The 19,370-nt window shown below is 48.9% G+C and overlaps 1 protein-coding gene across 1 annotated transcript in view; it reads right to left on the bottom strand.

Moving 5' to 3' along the window:
* The window catches only part of NME7 (NME/NM23 family member 7), a 45,653-nt gene that overhangs the window by 3,283 nt on the left and 23,000 nt on the right, over positions 1-19,370 (bottom strand). Inside the window, exons 9-11 of the mRNA XM_049776535.1 lie at positions 18,179-18,247; positions 15,270-15,371; positions 7,022-7,129 (exon numbers count right to left, since the gene is read on the bottom strand). Of these exons, the coding sequence (XP_049632492.1) occupies positions 7,022-7,129; positions 15,270-15,371; positions 18,179-18,247 (279 nt within the window). The remainder of the gene's footprint in view (positions 1-7,021; positions 7,130-15,269; positions 15,372-18,178; positions 18,248-19,370) is intronic.

Genomic DNA, 19,370 nt, shown 5'->3' on the forward strand with positions numbered 1-19,370 from the left:
TGGGACCTCATCAATAATAACAGGATCAGTGTCTCTGTGCCCACCAATCTGGCCTGTTCCCAGTAGCACCTTTCCTGGGACTAAAAAAACCCCAAACCAAAACAAGTGTCCCTGTGAGGGTGTCTCTGGGAAGATGAGCACTCCTGACAGAGATGGCTCACGCAGAGATTTCATTTCCATCACAATGACCTGAGCCCCCTTCCATCATTCCCTAATCTGGCCTTTGAGTAACAGGCTGTTTCTATCACTGGGCAATTCAATGGGCTGCAGGACGCCGGGGAGGTGGGACCCAAAAGCGTCAGGCCCACAGAGGAAATCTTTGTTTCCACTTAATTCCCAATTGCTGGCCTGGCCTTAGCACTGTCACTTGACGTGCAGGAATCTGGAGATAAAAATTGTGGCAGAGACAGGCTGTTTTAATAAAAGCAGCTCTGTCTGGGAGCAGACCTGGAGACAGTAGCCCACGATGGGGGTGCTGCCTAGTGAGAAGCAGAGGTTGGAGTGTGTGGCTTGAGCAGAAGGGCTAAGGCCTTGCAGGGATTGGGGGAGGCACTGGGCTTCATGTCCCCTGCCACCACTACAGGAAGCAGAAAGGGGACCCGATTTCACCAGGGCCCCAAAAGTGGCAAGTCTCATCTTGATCCTAACATTCAATGCAAACATCAGTCCCAGCAGAAAGGATGTGGAGGCAGCGTGTCCACCTGTGCTCAAGTTCCTCTCAGAAAACCCAGAGAGCAGAATCTGGGCTGAGTGTGAGGCACTGGCTCCCAAGTAGAAGATGTGCCTCTCTGGTGTGTCCCCACTTCTTCTGGTTTGAGCTGATGCACACAGACCATCTGCCTGGAGGAGGGGGGCACCTTCCCTGCACTGGCTCCCTGTTCTGCCTGAGCAGCTCCCGACCCTCTGCTTTACCCCCTTTCCAGGGTGTCTAAGCACATTCCCTGTAGACCTTCCCCAGACATGGGGTCCCAGGATCTCTGACCCCCAAGAACTTCCTCCAGACAGCATAGCCCTGTCTCTCTTTTTCCTAACACATGCAGCAGAAAAAATGTATTTTTAAAACCCTGAGCCTGGGATGCCTTAGCTCTCAGACTGTCTCCCCACAAGCTAAACATGGGGAAAGAACATGATGGCATCTCCATATGGCCCTCACAATACTCCTCAAGTGTTTGGGAACTGAGAAAGTAACGTCCCCCCTCACCTTTGCACTTTCCCTTCCTGATACAGAAAGGTTTGACTCCAGACTTCCCAGGACAAAAGTGGGGGAGAGAGGGTAGAGAGGATAGAGCAGGAAATAGAGGAGAGAGAGAGAAAAGGAAAGGGAGACCCCCAGAACTTCCTCCAGACAGCCTAGCCAGGAGTAACCCCTGAGCTTCACTGGATGTGGCCCAGAAAACAAGAAGGAGAGAGGGAGGGAAGAGGCGAGAGAAAGAAAAGGAGAAAGGAGGGAAGAAGAGAGGAGTGAGAGGAGGAGAGGAGAAAGGGGGAGGTAAGGAGAGGAAGGGGAAAGGGAGCAGCTGACTTGGTCTCTCTACCCTCTGGCCTCCATTGATGAGGAGAACCCCCATATTTTGCTACCCAGGTTTCTAGGTGCCAAGGGCATTAAGAGTCAGGGAGTCTGGGAGGAGACTTGCATAAACAAGGCTAAGCCTGGTGCTCTGGATCCATTTTCTGTCTGTCTGAGCAGAGGGAGGCCAAGGCTCCTGATCAGTGGTGGGACCGAGATAAGAGCCTAGACAGTGAATGAGACTGCAGCTGGGCAGGTGGGAGTGAGGCCTGAACTGAGCAGTTCTGGTTCATGACCATGTTAGTGGGTGAGGCCCGAGCCCATTCTGGTTCCTTGACTGTGTCAGTGTTATCAGACAGGCCTGACAAAGCCGTGTGGTGCAGTCCAGCCATTTTCATGGGATCTCATCAATAATAATGGGATCAGTGTCTCTGTGCCCACCAATCTGGCCTGTTCCTAGTAGCACCTTTCCTGGGACTAGGTGCTGACATGATGGAGGATGCCACATACCCACCTGGGTTGGCAACTCAGAATTGCAACAGTACCCGACTTAGAGCTGCCACGAGGGCACAGGGGCTTCTCCTGAGAAGAGGCTATGGAATTGGGAGATAGGAGGAAGAGGGAGGCCAGCCACATCTGCCCAGCAGGTGCTCAGCCTTCCAGGTCCTGACCTCGAGGCTTAAGGTAAGGGCTGGGGTGAAGGCAGCAGCCCCGGAAAAGTGGATTGAACTCTGGGCCAGGGCATTCCTACCCCATGACCATAAGGCCCTGCTGCAATACCTCTTACACAGCTTCTTTCTCCCAAGGTGCTGGGGTGTACTCAAGCCCTTCCACCTTAAATAGTGCCGGTAAGTGGGGGGGGGGGGCAGTGGCTACAGGGGGACTTTTCTGTCCTAAGCCACAGTGGGTGAGATGGGGGTACCAGGCCTTACTTCATCCTGGAGTCGAGCTTAATGAGGCTCAGGCTCAAGACTGATTCCAAAGTGACTTTCATTCACCCAGTGAACTCCCCCTTTGGACTTGGGCTGGGCCCCAGCTGGGAGGGAGCTGACCCTCAGCATTTCCCGTCCACACCTCTGCACACCCCAGACTTTGGACTGGTTCTGACACCCTCATGCTGGGCTTGCAAAAACAACAACAACATAAAAAAACAAACCCAGAAACTTCTGCTTAGTGGGAAGGGAAGCAGTAGCCATTTTCCCAAAGGTCACCTTCCAACAGCTGTTTGAGGCCATGGAGAAAAGGACTTTTAACCCCATGACACAAGAGAGCTGAACACAAGAGAGCCTGTGACCCTGAGAAAAACACAGGGGAGGGGCTGAGCTATAGCACAGTGGGGAGGACATCAGTCTTCCACATAGTTGACCAGGGTTCAAGCCCTGGCATCCCATTTGATCCCCTGAGTGCACTACCAGTAGTGATTCCTGAATGTAGAGCCAGGAGTGAGCCCTGGGCATTGCTGGGTGTGGCCCATAAACCAAAAAAGAGAAATAAAATGGGGAGGAGCCTTCACACCAACCACACTCCTCTCATTGTTGCAAACCAGGCCAAAATGCCATTTCCTTTTGTGCAGAAATGTGGGGCAACATGGGGCTCAGCATGGACCACCAAGCCTCACCTTCAGCACAAAGATCTTAAAAGACAGCACAACGAAGAGAGCCTTTGGTGCTAGTGACCCAGGTTTGATTCCCAGCAAAGCATGTGGCCCCTAGCCCCAAATAAGTAAAATACTGGGATAAAGGTTTTCTATGCTGTCCTGAAGCTGAGTGAGTGTGTGTGGAAAGGTCTGGAAGTTTATTTCTGGGGACTGGGAAGGGAAGCACCAATTACTTAGATGGGAAAGGCCTGTGCATCAACAGAGGGTGCTCCCCTTTCACCCCACCCCCCACTCCATAACCAATCTAAGAGTTCCACATGATGCAAGTGCTCTTGGTTTGTGGTGGGACCCAACGCAGCACATGGCCAGGCACATGGTGTGCACTGTGGGTGGGCAGCATTGAAACCAGCCTGACAAACTTCAGCACCAACATACATGCAGGAAAGCAGCCAATGTGTGCGGCCCATCCAGCAGCAGAACAGATGCAGCATCCAGCGTCATGGGCACCACATGGTAGCCTTCAGGGCGCTGGCCAGGGGTTGGGCAGCTGACGGGGGCGATGCCAGGCTCCAGGCTCCAGGCTCCGGGTCAAAGTCTCTTAGCCCTCGCTGCAGGCTGTCAAGGGGCCTAACAGTTAATGCGTGTTAATGTGTGACAGGGAAGGAGAGAACTTTGCCACACTGCACCAGTTGCTGTTCTGCTGAGGAACGAGTTTGGCCGTGGATCCCTCTACGATGGTTCACTGTGTCTGCACAGTGACCCTGGCCCCACACCCTTCCCTGATGAGAACCTCCTCAAAGATCTCTCACCCCTATGTGGTTCGGACAGATGCAGTGATAAGGCCTAATACCATGTCGGCTGTGTCCCCCAAGCAGGAATCCTCTTGTCTTAATCTGGGAGAGGCCTGGCCAGAACCTCCCAGAAGTTCTCAGCCAATTACACTAGTGGGTCCATGTTTGAGTGCTGCTTGGGCCCTGCTGTGTTGGGGACCCTCAGATCATCCCATAGTGCACCAAGGCTTCCAGAGCTGCTCCCACACAGTGGGGCTCTAGGGACCCTAAGGGATGCTAAGAACTGAGCTGAGGTCAGTAAGGCCAGTACACCACCTGTTCTGCTAATCCCTCAGGCCAGGGCACCTTTGTTGTCACAGGCCAGGGTTGAGCTGGGGCCAGGTGGAAGGAGCATCAGATTCCACAGAAAGATGAGATCCCACAGTAAAAATGTGGTTTCCAGTAGCCTCTCACCCAGCTCTTCCTTGCAGGGGAAGGGATGGAGTGTAGGGGTGTGGCTAGGAACCACCCCTGATTCCCTGAACACTCCCAAGAGGGATGGAGTCACTAGACAAATTAAGGTGACCCTGAGGACCGACACAGGCCCCTGCCTGCAAACAGCATCAGAACAGGAGGAGAGAGGAGAGAAAAAAAGGAGAGAGAGAGAGAGAGAGAGAGAGAGAGAGAGAGAGAGAGAGAGAGAGAGAGAGAGAGAGAGAGAAAACGAGAGAGACAGAGACAGAGAACGAGAGAGACAGAGACAGAGACAGAGACACAGAGAGAGACAGAGACTGACTGACTAAATAGTAAGCCAGAGTCAGGGTGATAGTACAGCAGGTAAGGCATTTGCCTTGCACACACTGGGTTTGATCACCTACATACCAAAGTGATCTCCTGAGCATCAGTAGGATTGACCCTTGAACAATGAACATTGTCCAGCCAGTGTGTGGCTCAAAAGCAAAACAGCAAACCAAAAAACACAAATAATAAGCAAATCCATGAATCTTCCAGACTGACCCATGGCTTTCCAGGAGTTGGGAATTGGGGTGTGGCTCTGGTAGGGGGTGGGGTGGCCTATCAGGGTATGGCTTGACCAGTGACTGAAGAGGGTAGAAACCCTGGGGGCAGCACTTGGAGTGAACTAGGAGCTCGGCTCCCACTGACCCACACCACTGCCCTGAAGCCAAGCCAGTTTCTAGGAGACTCAGTTTCTAGGCCTCCTTCAAGCCCAGTGACTTTTTTTTTTTTTTTTTTTTTTTTTTTTTTTGTGGTTTTTGGGTCACACCCGGCAGTGCTCAGGGGTTATTCCTGGCTCCATGCTCAGAAATTGCTCCTGGCAGGCACAGGGGACCATATGGGACCGATGACCTTCTGCATAAAAGGCAAACGCCTTACCTCCATGCTATCTCTCCGGCCCCAAGCCCAGTGACTTCTAACCAGGATAGATACACATGTACTGGGGTTCCCACCACTATTGCTTCCCTCCCCACTTCCTTCCCCAGCATCACTGGACAACAGCCTAAGTCAAAGTCCTGAGTGCTCCCAGGGGGAAGGGATTGTATCCTCTGAAAATAAGTCCTTGGGAGGATACCCAAATGACCTTGGCTCTACTTAGTCTTAAATCTCAGACCAGGTACTTCTCTCAAGAGATCTCTCAGATTAGCATTTGGTTATCTAGCACACAGATGAATCATTTCAAAGGCAGTCTTCTCCGGCACCAAAACCAAAAAATACAGATGGACATGAACTTCCTCCTGCCAAGAGATACACAGACACTTGGCTGCTTAAGGGACAGAGGGAAGGCTACTCACACCAGCAGCTGCAGAGGCTCACGATTGGGGCCACCCACCTCCCTGCCCCATCACTGATAAACATCTCATCCCAGTCACTCAGATCCCAATCTCCTGGGGATGGAGAAGCTGCTGAAGCAGCAAGACAAGGTTTCCAAAGCAAAGTGCATCATGGTAAATAACATGCAGCTGGCGCAGGCCCATGGAAGGAACCCCAAAGTTCAGAAAGAAAAGGGTCAGGTGGCAGGTTCATTCCCTAATGAAGACTCAATTTTTACTCATGTCATGAGGGACTTCTTGTTTATTTGTTTTTGGGCCACACCCAGTCGAGCTCAGGGGTTATTCTTGTCTTTAAACTCAAAAATCACTCTTGGCTGGCTCGGGGGAATATAGAATATCAGGGATCGAACCTGGGTCAGCAGCGTGCAAAGCAAATATCCTACTCGCTGAAAATATCATTTTCTTTCCTTTCTTTTCTTTTTGGTTTTTGGGTCACACCCAGCAGCGCTCAGGAGTTACTCTTGGCTCTGCACTCAGAAATCGCCCCTGGCAGGCTCAGGGGAACATATGGGATGCTGGGAATGAAACCACCTTCTGTCCTGGGTTGGCCGCCTGCAAGGCAGCCCTACCGCTGTGCTATCTCTCCGGTCCCGAAAACATTATTTTCTTAACCTCGAATGGACCGATTTTCACTTTACATTTTCTGGGACTTTCTCCTGCTGTTTGTATTACCAAAACAGGAGAGGACTCTCTTCCCTGGAACCATGTCCTCCATTTGAGGACATTATTTAACCTCCCCTAAGCTCAATTTCAGGTCCCTGATACAAAGGCACAGCAGTGCCAATCTACCGAGTTTCTGTGGAGATGGGGAAAAAAAAAACATGACCTTGTATACAATTGCAGCTTCTGGAAGCTCCAGGTCCACAAATAAGAGTGGAGAGCTGGGGCCAGAGAGATAGCACAATGGTAAGGCATTTGCCTTGCATGGAGAAGGACGGAGGTTTGAATCCCGGCATCCCATATGGTCCCTGAGCCTGCTAAAGGGCAATTTCTGAGCGTGGAGCCAGGAGTAACCCCTGAGCACTGCTGGATGTGACCACGTCCCCTAAACAAAACAAAAACAAAACAAAACAAACAAAAGGAGTAAAGAGTTTGGTTCATAGCTGGTCCTTGACTCCCCCTGCACCAGAGAACGGGGCCGCAGGCACCAAAATTGACCAGTGGTGTGTTGTCTCCTGTGACTGCCCTTTCTACCATCACAGAAGTCGACCAAAGAAACACCTGGATTCTTGGAAATGCCCTGAGACACCTGGTTCCCAGAGCTCCCTGCCAATTAGCCTGGATATAGTGCTCTCACCTCCAGCAGACCATCCTCGGGCAGGTCCGTGCAGTGCACCGCATTCTGGATCTTGGTCTTCCCAAAGATGGCTCGGAGGGTGCCAGGCCGCAAGTGCCGGGCTATTTCCTGGAAGACATATTTACAGGTTAAAGTCAATAAGGCGGGAATTAAAAAAAAATTCCCACTGGCTATATCAGATATTGGTTATGAGACATGGAGATTTTGGGGGGGAGGAGTAGCCCTGGAAACAGGGCTGATGCTTGAGAACAAGATGTCGGGCAGCTGGTCCTATCCTCAGACTTTGTCAAAGTTTGTTTCCACGGCTGTGCAGAGGCATATCCTCATTCTAGACCTTCTGCCTTCTCTGCCTCCCAGTCTTGACTTTGCAGCTGGCTCTTGTCTCAAATTCAGGGCCAGCTGTAACACCTTTAGAACCTCAGTGGCTAGATATATGGGGATTGACCTTGGCCACCAAAGATCCAGGGACTGCCACCAGTTGGGAGGTTTGAGGTTCAGAAAACCAGCAGGGAGCTAGAGTGATAGTACAGTGGTGTTTGCCTTGTATGTGGCCAACCCAGAATAGACCCAGGTTCAATCCCCGGCATACCACGTGGTCCCCCGTGCCTGCCAGGAGTAATTTCTGAGCATAGATTCAGGACTAACCTCTGAACACTGCTGGGATGGCTCCAAAACCAAAAACTAAAATAAAAACAAACAAACAAAAAAAACAACAAGAAAACCAGCAGGACAAACTGTGACTATGGGTCAAAGTCGGGGAGTGGGTGGTGGGTGGCATCCTGAACGAGCTGCCTCACCTCTTGGCCTATAAGCAGGGCACTGAGTTGATATACCCCAGAAATAACCCCTTCTGGAATCAGGGTTCAGGTTGGCCCATTAACAGGCAGTGAACAGAGATACCACACAGATGGGACTCGCACAGATACCACAGGGCTCTGGGATGAGCCCAGGGATGGGCCCCAAACTTGTTACTGCACTGAGTCCCATTAGACACTTCATAAAAACTGCCCTCAGGGTAGGTGACAGAGGACTTGATAGTTCTGTGAGTCTGGAGTCCAAAGACTTTGTACACCCGGAGGTTTCTTACATCTCACACACTTTAGCAAATCTGCTCAACCTCTTTCATACCTATGGGCTGTTGCCAACCTTGGACACAGAGTCCTGAGTGAACCCTGAGCACAGCTCGGTGTGGCCCAAGCTCCAGAGCATGCTGGGGATGAGCCAGCGCAGTGAAGATGCTCTACTTCTGGGGCAAGTACCTCTCTCAGCCAGGGCTGAAGTTGTCTCTTCTCTTTTGAAGGGAAAACCCTGTCTGGGCATATGGGCCTATTTTCCATATGATAGTGAAGTGAGTTGATGAAGGGAGTTGATGATCCCTCAGTTGATCAGCAGTTGCACCTGTAGGTGCTACCAGTCCAGGACAGGAAATGTGTGCAAACATGTCCAACAATCTTGCCTCTAGCTGGAGAGAGGTGTGGCGGTGCAGGCCTGTGGTCTCACATCCCTGCCTGGCAGTCTCAGCATACTGAGCACAGAGATGGGGATCACCCCTAAGCAGACCAGATGTGGCCCCTCCAATAAAAACCCATCTGATCTTTGCAGTGGCCTTGTATATACAACTTAGGGAGGAAGGGGCCAGAAAGACAAGTCCAACAGTAAGGCGCTGACCTTATATGTGGCCAACCTATGTTGGTCCCCAGAACACCACCAGGTATAATTCCTGAGTGGAGAGACAGGAATAAGCCCTGGACATCACTAGGTGTGGTCCCCACAAAAAGGGGAAAAATTTAGAGGAAATAACAGACAGGCAAATCCAATTTCAGGATAGAGGTAGCCCCAAACTACAAAAGCAGCACTGGCCAGAGGTTCTGAACCAAGTTGCTGTCTTCATTCACCCACCAAATAAAGAAAGCAGAGTGTGTCAACTGCTGGGGCCAAACCCTTCATCCCTTGCCCTCTATCACTGCTTGCCCAGCAAAGAGGTAGCCCGGCCATCCACAGGCAGGTCACACACACGGAGTTCCTTGGCTGAGTCCCTTGCCCTGGCCTGTCTCAGTCCAGATCTCTCAGAGATAAATAAACCAGAAACATTGTGTGTGCCTGTGGGGTGGGGCCAAAGGAGCCTGATGGAGCTTATGGAGAGTCTGGGCCTGTGGTCTTCATGCTCATCGGCAGCGGTGGGCGGCTCTCATATGCCCCCATATGGCCATGTTCTGGGGCCTCTGGAAGGTTTCTGAATATGAGCTCAGACAGCAAGAGCTACCATTTGGAACTCAGCGATCAGGAGAAGCAGCCTCTATAGGCATAGCCCCGATAGGGCAGCTCCTCCTTCCCACTGGACTGTTGCACAGCAGAGAGATTGGGTGAGAATCACAAGTCCTTCTCTAATCATACAAAACACGAGTGGGTTGAGGAAATGACATAGCAATAGTACAGTGGGAGGGTGCTTGTCTGTCCTCAGCATCCTATATGGTCTCCTGAGTACTGCCAGGAGTGATTCCTGAGTGCAGAGCCAGGAGTTAAGCTCTGAGCACACACACACACTCAGACATGCAGACTCTCATGCTCACACACACAGTTACCTCTTTCACTCAGACACATGCAGATATTCTTATACATATATTATATACTCACACACACTCACAAGGAGACACTCACATAAGACACATTCTCTCTCACCCACAAACAGAGATACACATTGCAAAGGGCCATGCTGAGGGCAGAATGAGGGGATTCACCAACATTCCCCATCCCTGTGGGACCCCAGACACACAGACAAGGTAGCCGAGACTGTAACAAGAAGTGTCAGAGACAGAGGACTTGCCCAAAGTAGATGTGAAGGTCAGAGGTGGGGTGAAGCATATCAGTCCCCAAAACCTCACAGGGTTTAGTTTCAATTTCCCCTAGGAATCAAGAACCAGACCTAAAGGGCCCTGCTGGCCATGTCATGGTAAGTGCACAACCATCAGGGGCAGGGCTGGAGCTCAAGGTTTCTCTAGGGACTGGCCCCAACTCCCTCATTCTGACAGCTGGCATGATCAGGACACCCAGAAATCCCACAGGAACTCGCATGGATTAGGACCCAGGGCACTGTTCTGTTTCTCACCATTTGAAGGAGGCAAAATGATGTTCCAGGCATTGGGAGTCATAAAAAATTCATTCCTGGGAACCAGGCAGGACAGAGTTCAAATCCCATTTTCAATTTTTAATAGGGCTCTGTCATTGAGAGAACACTCTAGATTAAAAATGATTTTAAAATAATCACAATAAGCTGCTCTGACACTCCATTTCACCCCTGGTCTATCAGTGGGAACCGGTGACCCTGTGAAGGGAATCAAGGGCGTCGGCAGGAATGTCTCGGGCCAGAACCAACAGCACAAACCCATGAGAGCTGCGGTGAAGGAGGGAAGTACTGCTCTTTCTCTCCCCAAATGCACCCTAGGATCCACGTATTTGACATCAGGGGTTCAGTCTAAGGGCTCTCTTAGGCCTGGAGGGAGTTTCTCGAAAAACAGCAGAATAGGCCAGGCTCTATAAGTGAGCACATTTTCAAGCTAATGTGCCTTGTTCGTAAGGAAAAGGTTAGATTAGCAACAGAGAAGGCTGGTCTCTGTTAGGAGAGCTTTTCTGGGTCAGTCACATGCAGTCACTCAGTCTGAAGAGGAGGGAGCCAGCCCTCTGTTGTATCCTTTCCTGCAGCTTAGAAACCACAGGGACTGTGGAGCATGTGGCTGATGCAACCCACCTGATTCCCACATGTTCCACCCAAGCCTGACTGCATGTGCCCCCCAAGAGCCTAGCTCCCCACAGCAAACTAAGGTCTCCAATAGGCTGAAGACTGGGGGACAATCCCTTTATGTTAGGACCTTCCCTGGCAGGGCATTTGCAGAAAATGACAACGCAAATCTAAAGGGGAGTGGAAAGGAATTTTCAATCCTGCAAGGTCTGAAAGAATTTGGTGGTAGTTTCTATATATGTCATTTGGTTTTGGTTCCTGAAAAATCAATGCCATCCACTTCAGCATCCTCAAAGTGACATTGGGTCTTAAGGCGGGGGGCTGTGGAGTATATGCAGGTCCAGAGAATGTCTGAAAAACCAAAGTGAACAATGAAAAGGCAACTGAAGAAAAGCCGTTCCTTTGGCTGGGAACGGAACACATTTGAGTGTTTCCATTGAAGATCCGGGGTTCCAAATTTAGCAAACTCTGATAAACGCCCAAGTAACGGAATTTAAACTCAACTAAATCAAACTCTTTCCCCCCCTCCTCTATTCTATTTCTAGGTCCTCCTTTTTGAAAGCAAAAAGCTATTTATAGGTCCTAAAAATGTAAATCAGTGGCACTGGCAGAACGGATTAAAGTGAAGCTAGGCTGATTTCTATCATCACTGTTTCTTCCCATGGTCAAGGCCACTCCTTCCCTCAGGAACCTGTTCCTCTGCTATGATCCACTCCCCTCTCAGGACACTGCCCCTCTACCAAGCCAGACCAGCTTCCAGTGCATCTCTAGAGCTCCATGGTCAGCAATCAATCCCACCTCCTGGTGGTGATAGATGTGGCCAGGAAGAAACGACTTGGTCTGCTCTCGCCCCATCTCACAATCTTTCTAGAACATGGATGAAGTCACAGCCCATGCCCCAGCTCTCCATTCAATCTCATCTAGATGGAACAAATGGGAGTTAGTGCAACATCCGCACTCTGTATCCAAACATGAACACACTACTTCTTCAGGCCTGAGAGTTGCAAGTCTACCTGGGTCTCCACAGGTGCAGGCTTCTCCCCCAAAGCTGGGCCTCACTTAGGTCTATTCTCCCACTCTCCAGTCTCAGGATTCTGGGGTTTGGAGAAGTCTCTTCTCCCTGGCACATAGGGGCCCTTGTGCTCACCCAGAACCTGGAGGTGAGAGGGCACTGGTCTCAGAAGTCCACAGACAGAATCACCATGCAATTCAGCAGCCCACACACAAGGCAAATGCTTCCATTTTCAAAGTATCCTTCCTACGAGGCTCAAGAAACATCATAGAAGAGGATGACATGGCTCCTGAGTGGAGAACTTTGGTGGAGAAAGAGCTAATGCGCAACTTCCTGAAGTCTCTCGGCTCATGTTTCCTGCCCTGATTCCCTGGCAGGGTGTGTAGAGATAAGGGCCAGGCAGAGGGTCCAAGGGCTCAGGGCATTTGTTTGGCTCATGGACTAGGCCAGTCCCATTCTCACTGCCACATACAGTTACTTGAGCACCACCAGAAGTAAGCTCTGAGCACCATGTGGTGTGCCAAACCCTCCCCCTCCAACATAAGAGTGTGATGACTATTACAGTGGAGGAATATGAACTTGAGAGCAACAATATCCAGGTTTGAACCCTGGTTCTGATTACTTATAGCTACAACCACCAAAAAGAGAAAAAGGCGCTGGAAGCAGTAGCACAGGGGAGAGGACATTTGTCTCCATGACAAATGGCCAATCTGGGTTCAATATCCATCATCCAAATGGTCCCCATGAGCCTGCCAGGAGCGATTTCCAAGCACAGAGCCAGGAGTAACCCCTGTGCACTGCCAGGTGTGACCCCCCCCCCAAAAAAAAAACCCCACACACACACAAAAAAAAAAGGGATAAAAGAACAAGAATTGTCACTTCTCAGCAGAACTGAGACCCTATATTGTGTGCAGCTCTCTGGACAATCTCTGATACCCAAACATGAATATAGATAAAAGTCAGATGAACCCAGTTTTAAAATCTGTCCCAGGAGAGAGTAAAATTCTCAACATGACTTATAAAATTGAATTATGTGTCCTTGATTTCCTGGAAAATACTGCTATTGAATCAGTATAGTTGAGTCATTCGTTGTTTTACTTATCATGGAAAAATATAAAATATTTTTCACGTGGTATTAAGGTCAATTCCTCTGTGGCCCTGGGATGTTTCATGTTTTTATAATCGGAGCCTCCTGTCTTTGATATGTTCCTGAGCAAATGCAATCCAAGACAAATAATTATCCTGAAATGGAGGGTTTAAAAAAAATATTTTGGAGCAATGACATAAATTGTATTGAATATTTAGACACAGCTATCAAGTCTTAAAAAAAAACAACTATTATCATTAACCAGATTATTCCATCAAGAAGTGTGCCACTTCATTGTTAAAGGTGTTTGAGCTTACTAAAAATGCAGGCGATGGGCACTGGCTTCAGCAGCTGTACAGAGGGGAGAGCTGGGCCCTAAGCAGAGATGGGTCATGAGTCTGCGATGCCTTGCAAGGTTTTCAAAATTCTCATTCTAGGCTCCCCCACCCCACTCCAGCCCTCAAGTAGAGATCTGTTTTCCGGGTTCTGAAAGAAAGGTAAAGGCAACTGATAAAGCAGATAAGAAAAACCCTAAAGACATCAGCCAGAGACACCGGCCAGTATCCGGGACTTTAGAAGAATCAGTGAAGCACAGACCCAGCCTGGAGGTGCCCTGGGAGGGCGGGACTGGGGCGTGGCTTAGTGTAGGCATGGCAGGGCCAGGTTGAGCATCCAGGAGATACAAACAATAAAGTGCTAGGAGTCCACTAAAGTGAATTAAAAGGAGGGTAACAGCTTCTCACCCCTCTTTCCAGCTCACTCAGGGATTTCCATCTACGAACTCCATGAACTTATTTATTTTTTATTTTTTATTTTTTTTGGTTTTTGGGCCACATCCGGCGTTGCTCAGGGGTTACTCCTGGCTGTCTGCTCAGAAATAACTCCTGGCAGGCACGGGGGGACCATATAGGACACCAGGATTTGAACCAACCACCTTTGGTCCTGGATCGGCTGCTTGCAAGGCAAACGCCGCTGTGCTATCTCTCCAGGCCCATGAACTTTTTTTTTAAGTTCAATAATAATCAGATTTCAGGAGACAGGATCCATGTGGGAGCGTGGGAGTTAGGATGCAGAAGAGGGGGTGCCTAAATTCCTAACTGCACCCCTGACCCGTTTGCAGCATCTGCTAGTATCTCTGGGTTCAGTCCCTGCCTGCATCAGAGGAAGATGGCCAGAAGCCTATTGGAAGGAGAATAACCGAGGAGTGTCAGGTTATCAGCTTCCAAAAGTCTAGGCTCCTGGTCATGCACCCGGGCCAAAGTCACCATCCCCCTTCCACTAAAGAGCTGTTTTCTCAGGGCTCTAATGTCAGAGTAATAAAACCACCCATGGTTCCTATTACAGAACCTACGACTATTTTGAGGGGCAGACCACACCTACCAGTGCTCGGGGATCACCCCTAAAAGGGCTTGGGGGACCATAGGCAAATGCCCTACCAGCTGTCCTATTGCTCAGACGCCCAACATTTTCTGAGAATATAAATACATTTACTTTATACACATTAAAACACATCATTCTGACAAAGATACTATGAAAAAAAAATCCTATTCTGACTGCTCATTTTCCATGGCTAACATGTGAAGAAACAATGTCACCTTCTGGGCCAGAGAGATAGCACAGTGGTAGGACGTTTGCCTTGCATGCAGCGGATTCCAACAGATGGTGATTTGAATCTTGGCATCCCATAGGGTTCCTCCCCCCCACCCCATGCCTGCCAGGAACGACTTCTGAGCACAGACCCAGGAGTAACCCCTGAGCCCCGTCAGGTGTGACCCAAACACTCCTCTCCCCCCCAAAAGAAACAATGTCACCTTCTAGCAGAATATACAAATATTATGCCATGGTGTGTGTGTGTGCGTGTGTGTGTGTGTGTGTGTGTGTGTGTGTGTGTGTCCCCGGAAAAAAAAATGTCACCTTCTCACAGAATATACAAAAATTATACCATGTGGTGTGTGTGTGTGTGTGTGTGTGTGTGTGTATGTGTGAGAGAGAAAAATGTCACCTTCTCACAGAATATACAAAAATTTTACCATGTGGGGTGTGTGTGTGTGTGAAAAATGTCACCTCACAGAATATACAAAAATTATACCATGTGGGGTGTGTATGTGTGTGTGTGTGTGTGTGTGTGAGTGTGCGCGTGCACGCGCGCGTGCATGTGCTAAATCCAGCAATTCTCAGGGATCAATCATGGTGGTGTTCAGGGGACCATTTAGGATACCAGAAATTGAATCTGGGCCTGCCATGTGTCCTTCTCTCTGTACCATCTCTCCAGTTCCCAAGAACCGCATTTTAAAATAAAACTCTTTCCTATTTTACATTCCTGTGGGTACAATTTTAAAAGTGTCAAATGGGGTTCAAATATGAAATGCTGGGTCAGTGGGAAAAACATATTCTGCATCTGACTACTACTTACTGGATCAGCAGGTCCACAGAACTCACGAAATGTTTTCATAGGATCTTTCTGTTGGATCTCCAGTGCCACACAAGGGCCAGCATATAATTCTGTCACCATGTCCTGAAATACAGAACATTCAAGACAAGAATCAAAAGGAGGGAACCATTGTGTACCCTAATGTTTTTTGAGAGGAGGGGTAAACCCAGTAGTGCTCAGGTATCACTCCTGGTGGTGCTCTGACGACCCTCTGCAGTGCTAGAGATGAAACTGGGAGGGGGGGAGGTTGGCAATGTGTGAGGAGATAGCCTTAACCCCTATACCATCTCCCAGTTGAGGGTCATGCTGGTCTCACAATAACTGTTAAATGGAACTTCCAGGCTCATGGCCAAAGACCACCCATTTGTCCACTGGTGAATGGGGTCGAGGAAGGTGCCAGGAGGTATGAGCACCATGCAAGGGCAGAGAGGCTGCCAGCTGCTCAGGGTCCCTGGGGTCTTGCCATGGCATTGGGGTGGCAGAGCACATGATCCCCATGTAAAATGATAATTTATTCTAGGGCCACATTTGAACAGGCCATTGAAGTCCATTAATGGAGCACTAGGAGCCCTACTTATTATATCTCTAATTACATCCCTCCCCACTTTTCTCTTTCACAAAGGTCACATGTAATTGCTTTTCTATGGCTCATTATGTTGACCTTAGAATTTCCTAAGCTGAAAAGCTCAGTCAAGTTTTCAGGAGGCAGAAGTATGGGTGGTGCATGAGGCCTGCAGTTTCCACATCTGGGCTACAGAGAAGTGAAATGTGGGATTCGAGCCAGAGCATAATTGGAGGGTGCTAGCCTTATATGTAGACAGCCAAGCTGGGTTCAATCCTGGCACCCCATAAAATCCCCTGAACTGAGCCCACCAGGAGTGACTCCTCAGCATAGTCAAGAGTAACCCCATAGCATCCCAGGTGTGTCACAAAACAAACAAACAAACAAAAAACAACCCAAAAATTTAAAAAGAAGAATGAAATGAAATAAATATATGACATATTTCAAGCACAATAGTAGAGAGAAAACACAGCTGTTTTTGAAAGGTAATCAGGACTGACAAAGCCCAGATATGTAAGTGTGTGTGTCTTTAGCCTGGACAGATACATTAAGAAGAAACAGTATCCTGGAGAATGACCCATGTGCATTGGAGAAGAACATGTATCCAGTTTTCTGCCCTACATATACCTACTAGTCCACTTTCTTACATTTCTCTTTTTAGAGCTAGTATATTCTTGTTGGGTTTCAGCTGGTTGACCTATCAAGGGGTGGCAGGGCAGTGTTGAGGTCTCCCACTATTATTGCGTTTCTACTGATGTATTCTTTCAGATTTGTCAACAATTGCATTAAATATTTTGCTGGTCAAAAAAAGGAAGGAAGGAAGGAAGGAAGGAAGGAAGGAAGGAAGGAAGGAAGGAAGGAAGGAAGGAAGGAAGGAAGGAAGGAAGGAAGGAAGGAAGGAAGGAAGGAAGGAAGGAAGGAACTACACTGTAACTGGTGTTATCAGGTGCTGGTTTCAAGCATGTTCTGACAGTCACAGGTGAATGTGTCTAAGGAGAGTGTCAACAGGGAACAATGATTCCTGATCCAATAGAAATAAGACCCTGCTGTTAGAATCGTCCCTTTTCAGGGAAGACAGGGACTGTCTAGAAAGCAGAAGCAGCTGGGTCTAAGTTGAGGAAGCCAGAGCAAAGCAGACCAGCTGATCCTTGTCCAACGGGCAGGAAGACTCTGTAAACCCATAAGGAAGGCAGCTTTCAACATCAGCCCAACACCGGGCAATCCCAGTCTTTCTTGACCCCAGTGGCATCAACTCTGCTTAGGTTGACATAAAGTGGGAACTTGATGTGGAAATAAAACCACAGAGAAAGACACAGCTGCCAGCCCAGGTGTGTCTGCTGAATGACCAGGGCAGGTCACATGTCCCAGAAGGCAGGCAGTGGGGCCTGCATAGACTGGGGCAGGCTCCGACACTGCTCAGTCCCTCAGGGTCACTACTTAGCTGACAACAATCAATGGATCTCGAAGACTCCTTCCTCACCTTCTCTCAACAACTTGTTCCCTCTAAGTCTTTTATTGCTCCTCCCTCTCTCCCTCTCGGAATTTTCCAGATCCTTCTATTTGCTTTTGTGCTGTGGCAGATCCATATTCAATACAGCTGTGGACTTCCATTCATGTGAGAATTGCTAGCTTTCACTTTCTTGGGCTTTCTGGCCAGTGAGACTCTTATAAATCCCCAGAAACATTGGAATGTGAGCTAAAGAGCATTGCCACGGTCTGTTTAATAAATGAAAAAATATTGTGTGTATGTGTTATTTTTTGCTTATTTGTTCCTTGGACCACATTTGGTAATTTTAAGGGTTTAGTCTTTCTCCTGGCTCTGCACTCAAGAATTTCTCCTGATGATGCTCAGGGGACCCTATGGGATGCTGGGGATCGCACCTGAGTTGGCCGCATGCAAGACAAGCACCCTCCCTGCTGTGCTATTGCTCTGGACCAATACTGAACTTTAAAAAACAGATGTAGAGGGGCTGGAGAGATAGCATGGAGGTAAAGCGTTTGCCTTTCGTGCAAGAGGTCATCGGTTCGAATCCCAGCGTCCCATATGGTCCCCTGTGCCTGCCAGGAGCAATTTCTGAGCATGGAGCCAGGAGTAACCCCTGAGCACTGCCGGGTGTGACCCAAAAACCACAAAAAAAAAAACAAAAACAAAAAAAAAACAGATGTAGAGACACTCAATAGATAGAAAGGCCTCAGCCCGCTAAGCCGTGTGATGAATCATGAATTCTTCAAGGAATGCTTCAAAGCTCAGAGATCCAAAAGAGATGCTAAGGTTTGAGACAAAAATAGTTTTTGGTGCTCCTCCCTCCCCCCCAACTTCCATACTTACTTTATACTCTGACACAACACCTTTGTAAACTTCATAAAACTCTTCGACGTTTGCCCGATCCATACTGAACTGGTTTAAAAATCAATCAAACACATACAAAAGTGAATCAACTTAAGAACAGACAAGCCCCAAGTAGGTTTCAGAGGTGATGATCTTGTGGACACAGTTCTTTACCATGTAAATGTTGTCGAAGTGTAATGCATGGGGAAAAAAGCGCTACTCAAGAGTGACGCAGCAACAAAAGAGGGGGCTTGGAACCAGGGTCAACTGCTCATACAATCTCCTGGCTCCTCGGCTAACAAGTACTCTAGATGCTGAGGGAAGATTCTTCCATTTCTGCACTGTTTCCTGCCCACCAGGCCAGAAGCCCCAGGCCTGGCTGAGACCAGCCAGGTCCTGAGACACAGCAGCTGAAGACTCATTTGCAATTGGGAAGGGGTTCTTTCCTGTAAAATTCACATAGTGTCTAGGGCTGGGTTTGGGAGCTCCATACTCAGACCTTTCTTTGAACCTAAGAAGCCTCCTCTGAGCAGAAGAGGGTTGACCTGGGCTTGAGCAGTGCTGTTCAGCTGACAAAGTGTATCAAGAAAAGAGGGAGGCTGAGAGTGAACTCTGGTGAAGTGTACTCACTCTGAGGGTCCCAGGGAAAGCCCAGAAACCTGGCTAAGGCTGGGAGGTGGGGGTCAGAGCCAAAGTCTGAGTCAACTCTGCTTTCTCAGCTACAAACCCAGAAGGCCAGATTCATCCAGATGCCTCAACTTCTGTGTGCTTTGCTTTATAGGGGGACCTTCCTAGCAGGGCACCAGGGATCAAACTCATGGCCTATTGCCTCCTGGGTAGGGGTGCTACCTCCTGGAGCCACATTTTCTTTGTTAAATTTGTTTAGAATTTTTTCTTTCCCTTTTTTTTTTTTTTGGTTTTGGGTCACACTCGGCAGTGCTCAGGGGTTACTCCTGGCTCTATGCTCAGAAATCGCCCCTGGCAGGCACAGAGGACCATATGGGATGCCGGAATTCGAACTGCCATCCTTCTACATGAAAGGCAAACGCCTAACCTTCATGCTATTTCTCCAGCCCCAATAATTTTTTTCTAAGCCTAAGATAATGTTTCGACCTGCACTTATTTCTGAGCCACACCTGGCTGTGTTTAAGCAGGACTCTTGACTCTGCACTCAGGGACTTCCTGTGATAGG

This window comes from Suncus etruscus, chromosome 7 (assembly GCF_024139225.1).
Source record: "Suncus etruscus isolate mSunEtr1 chromosome 7, mSunEtr1.pri.cur, whole genome shotgun sequence".
NCBI lineage: Eukaryota > Metazoa > Chordata > Mammalia > Eulipotyphla > Soricidae > Suncus > Suncus etruscus.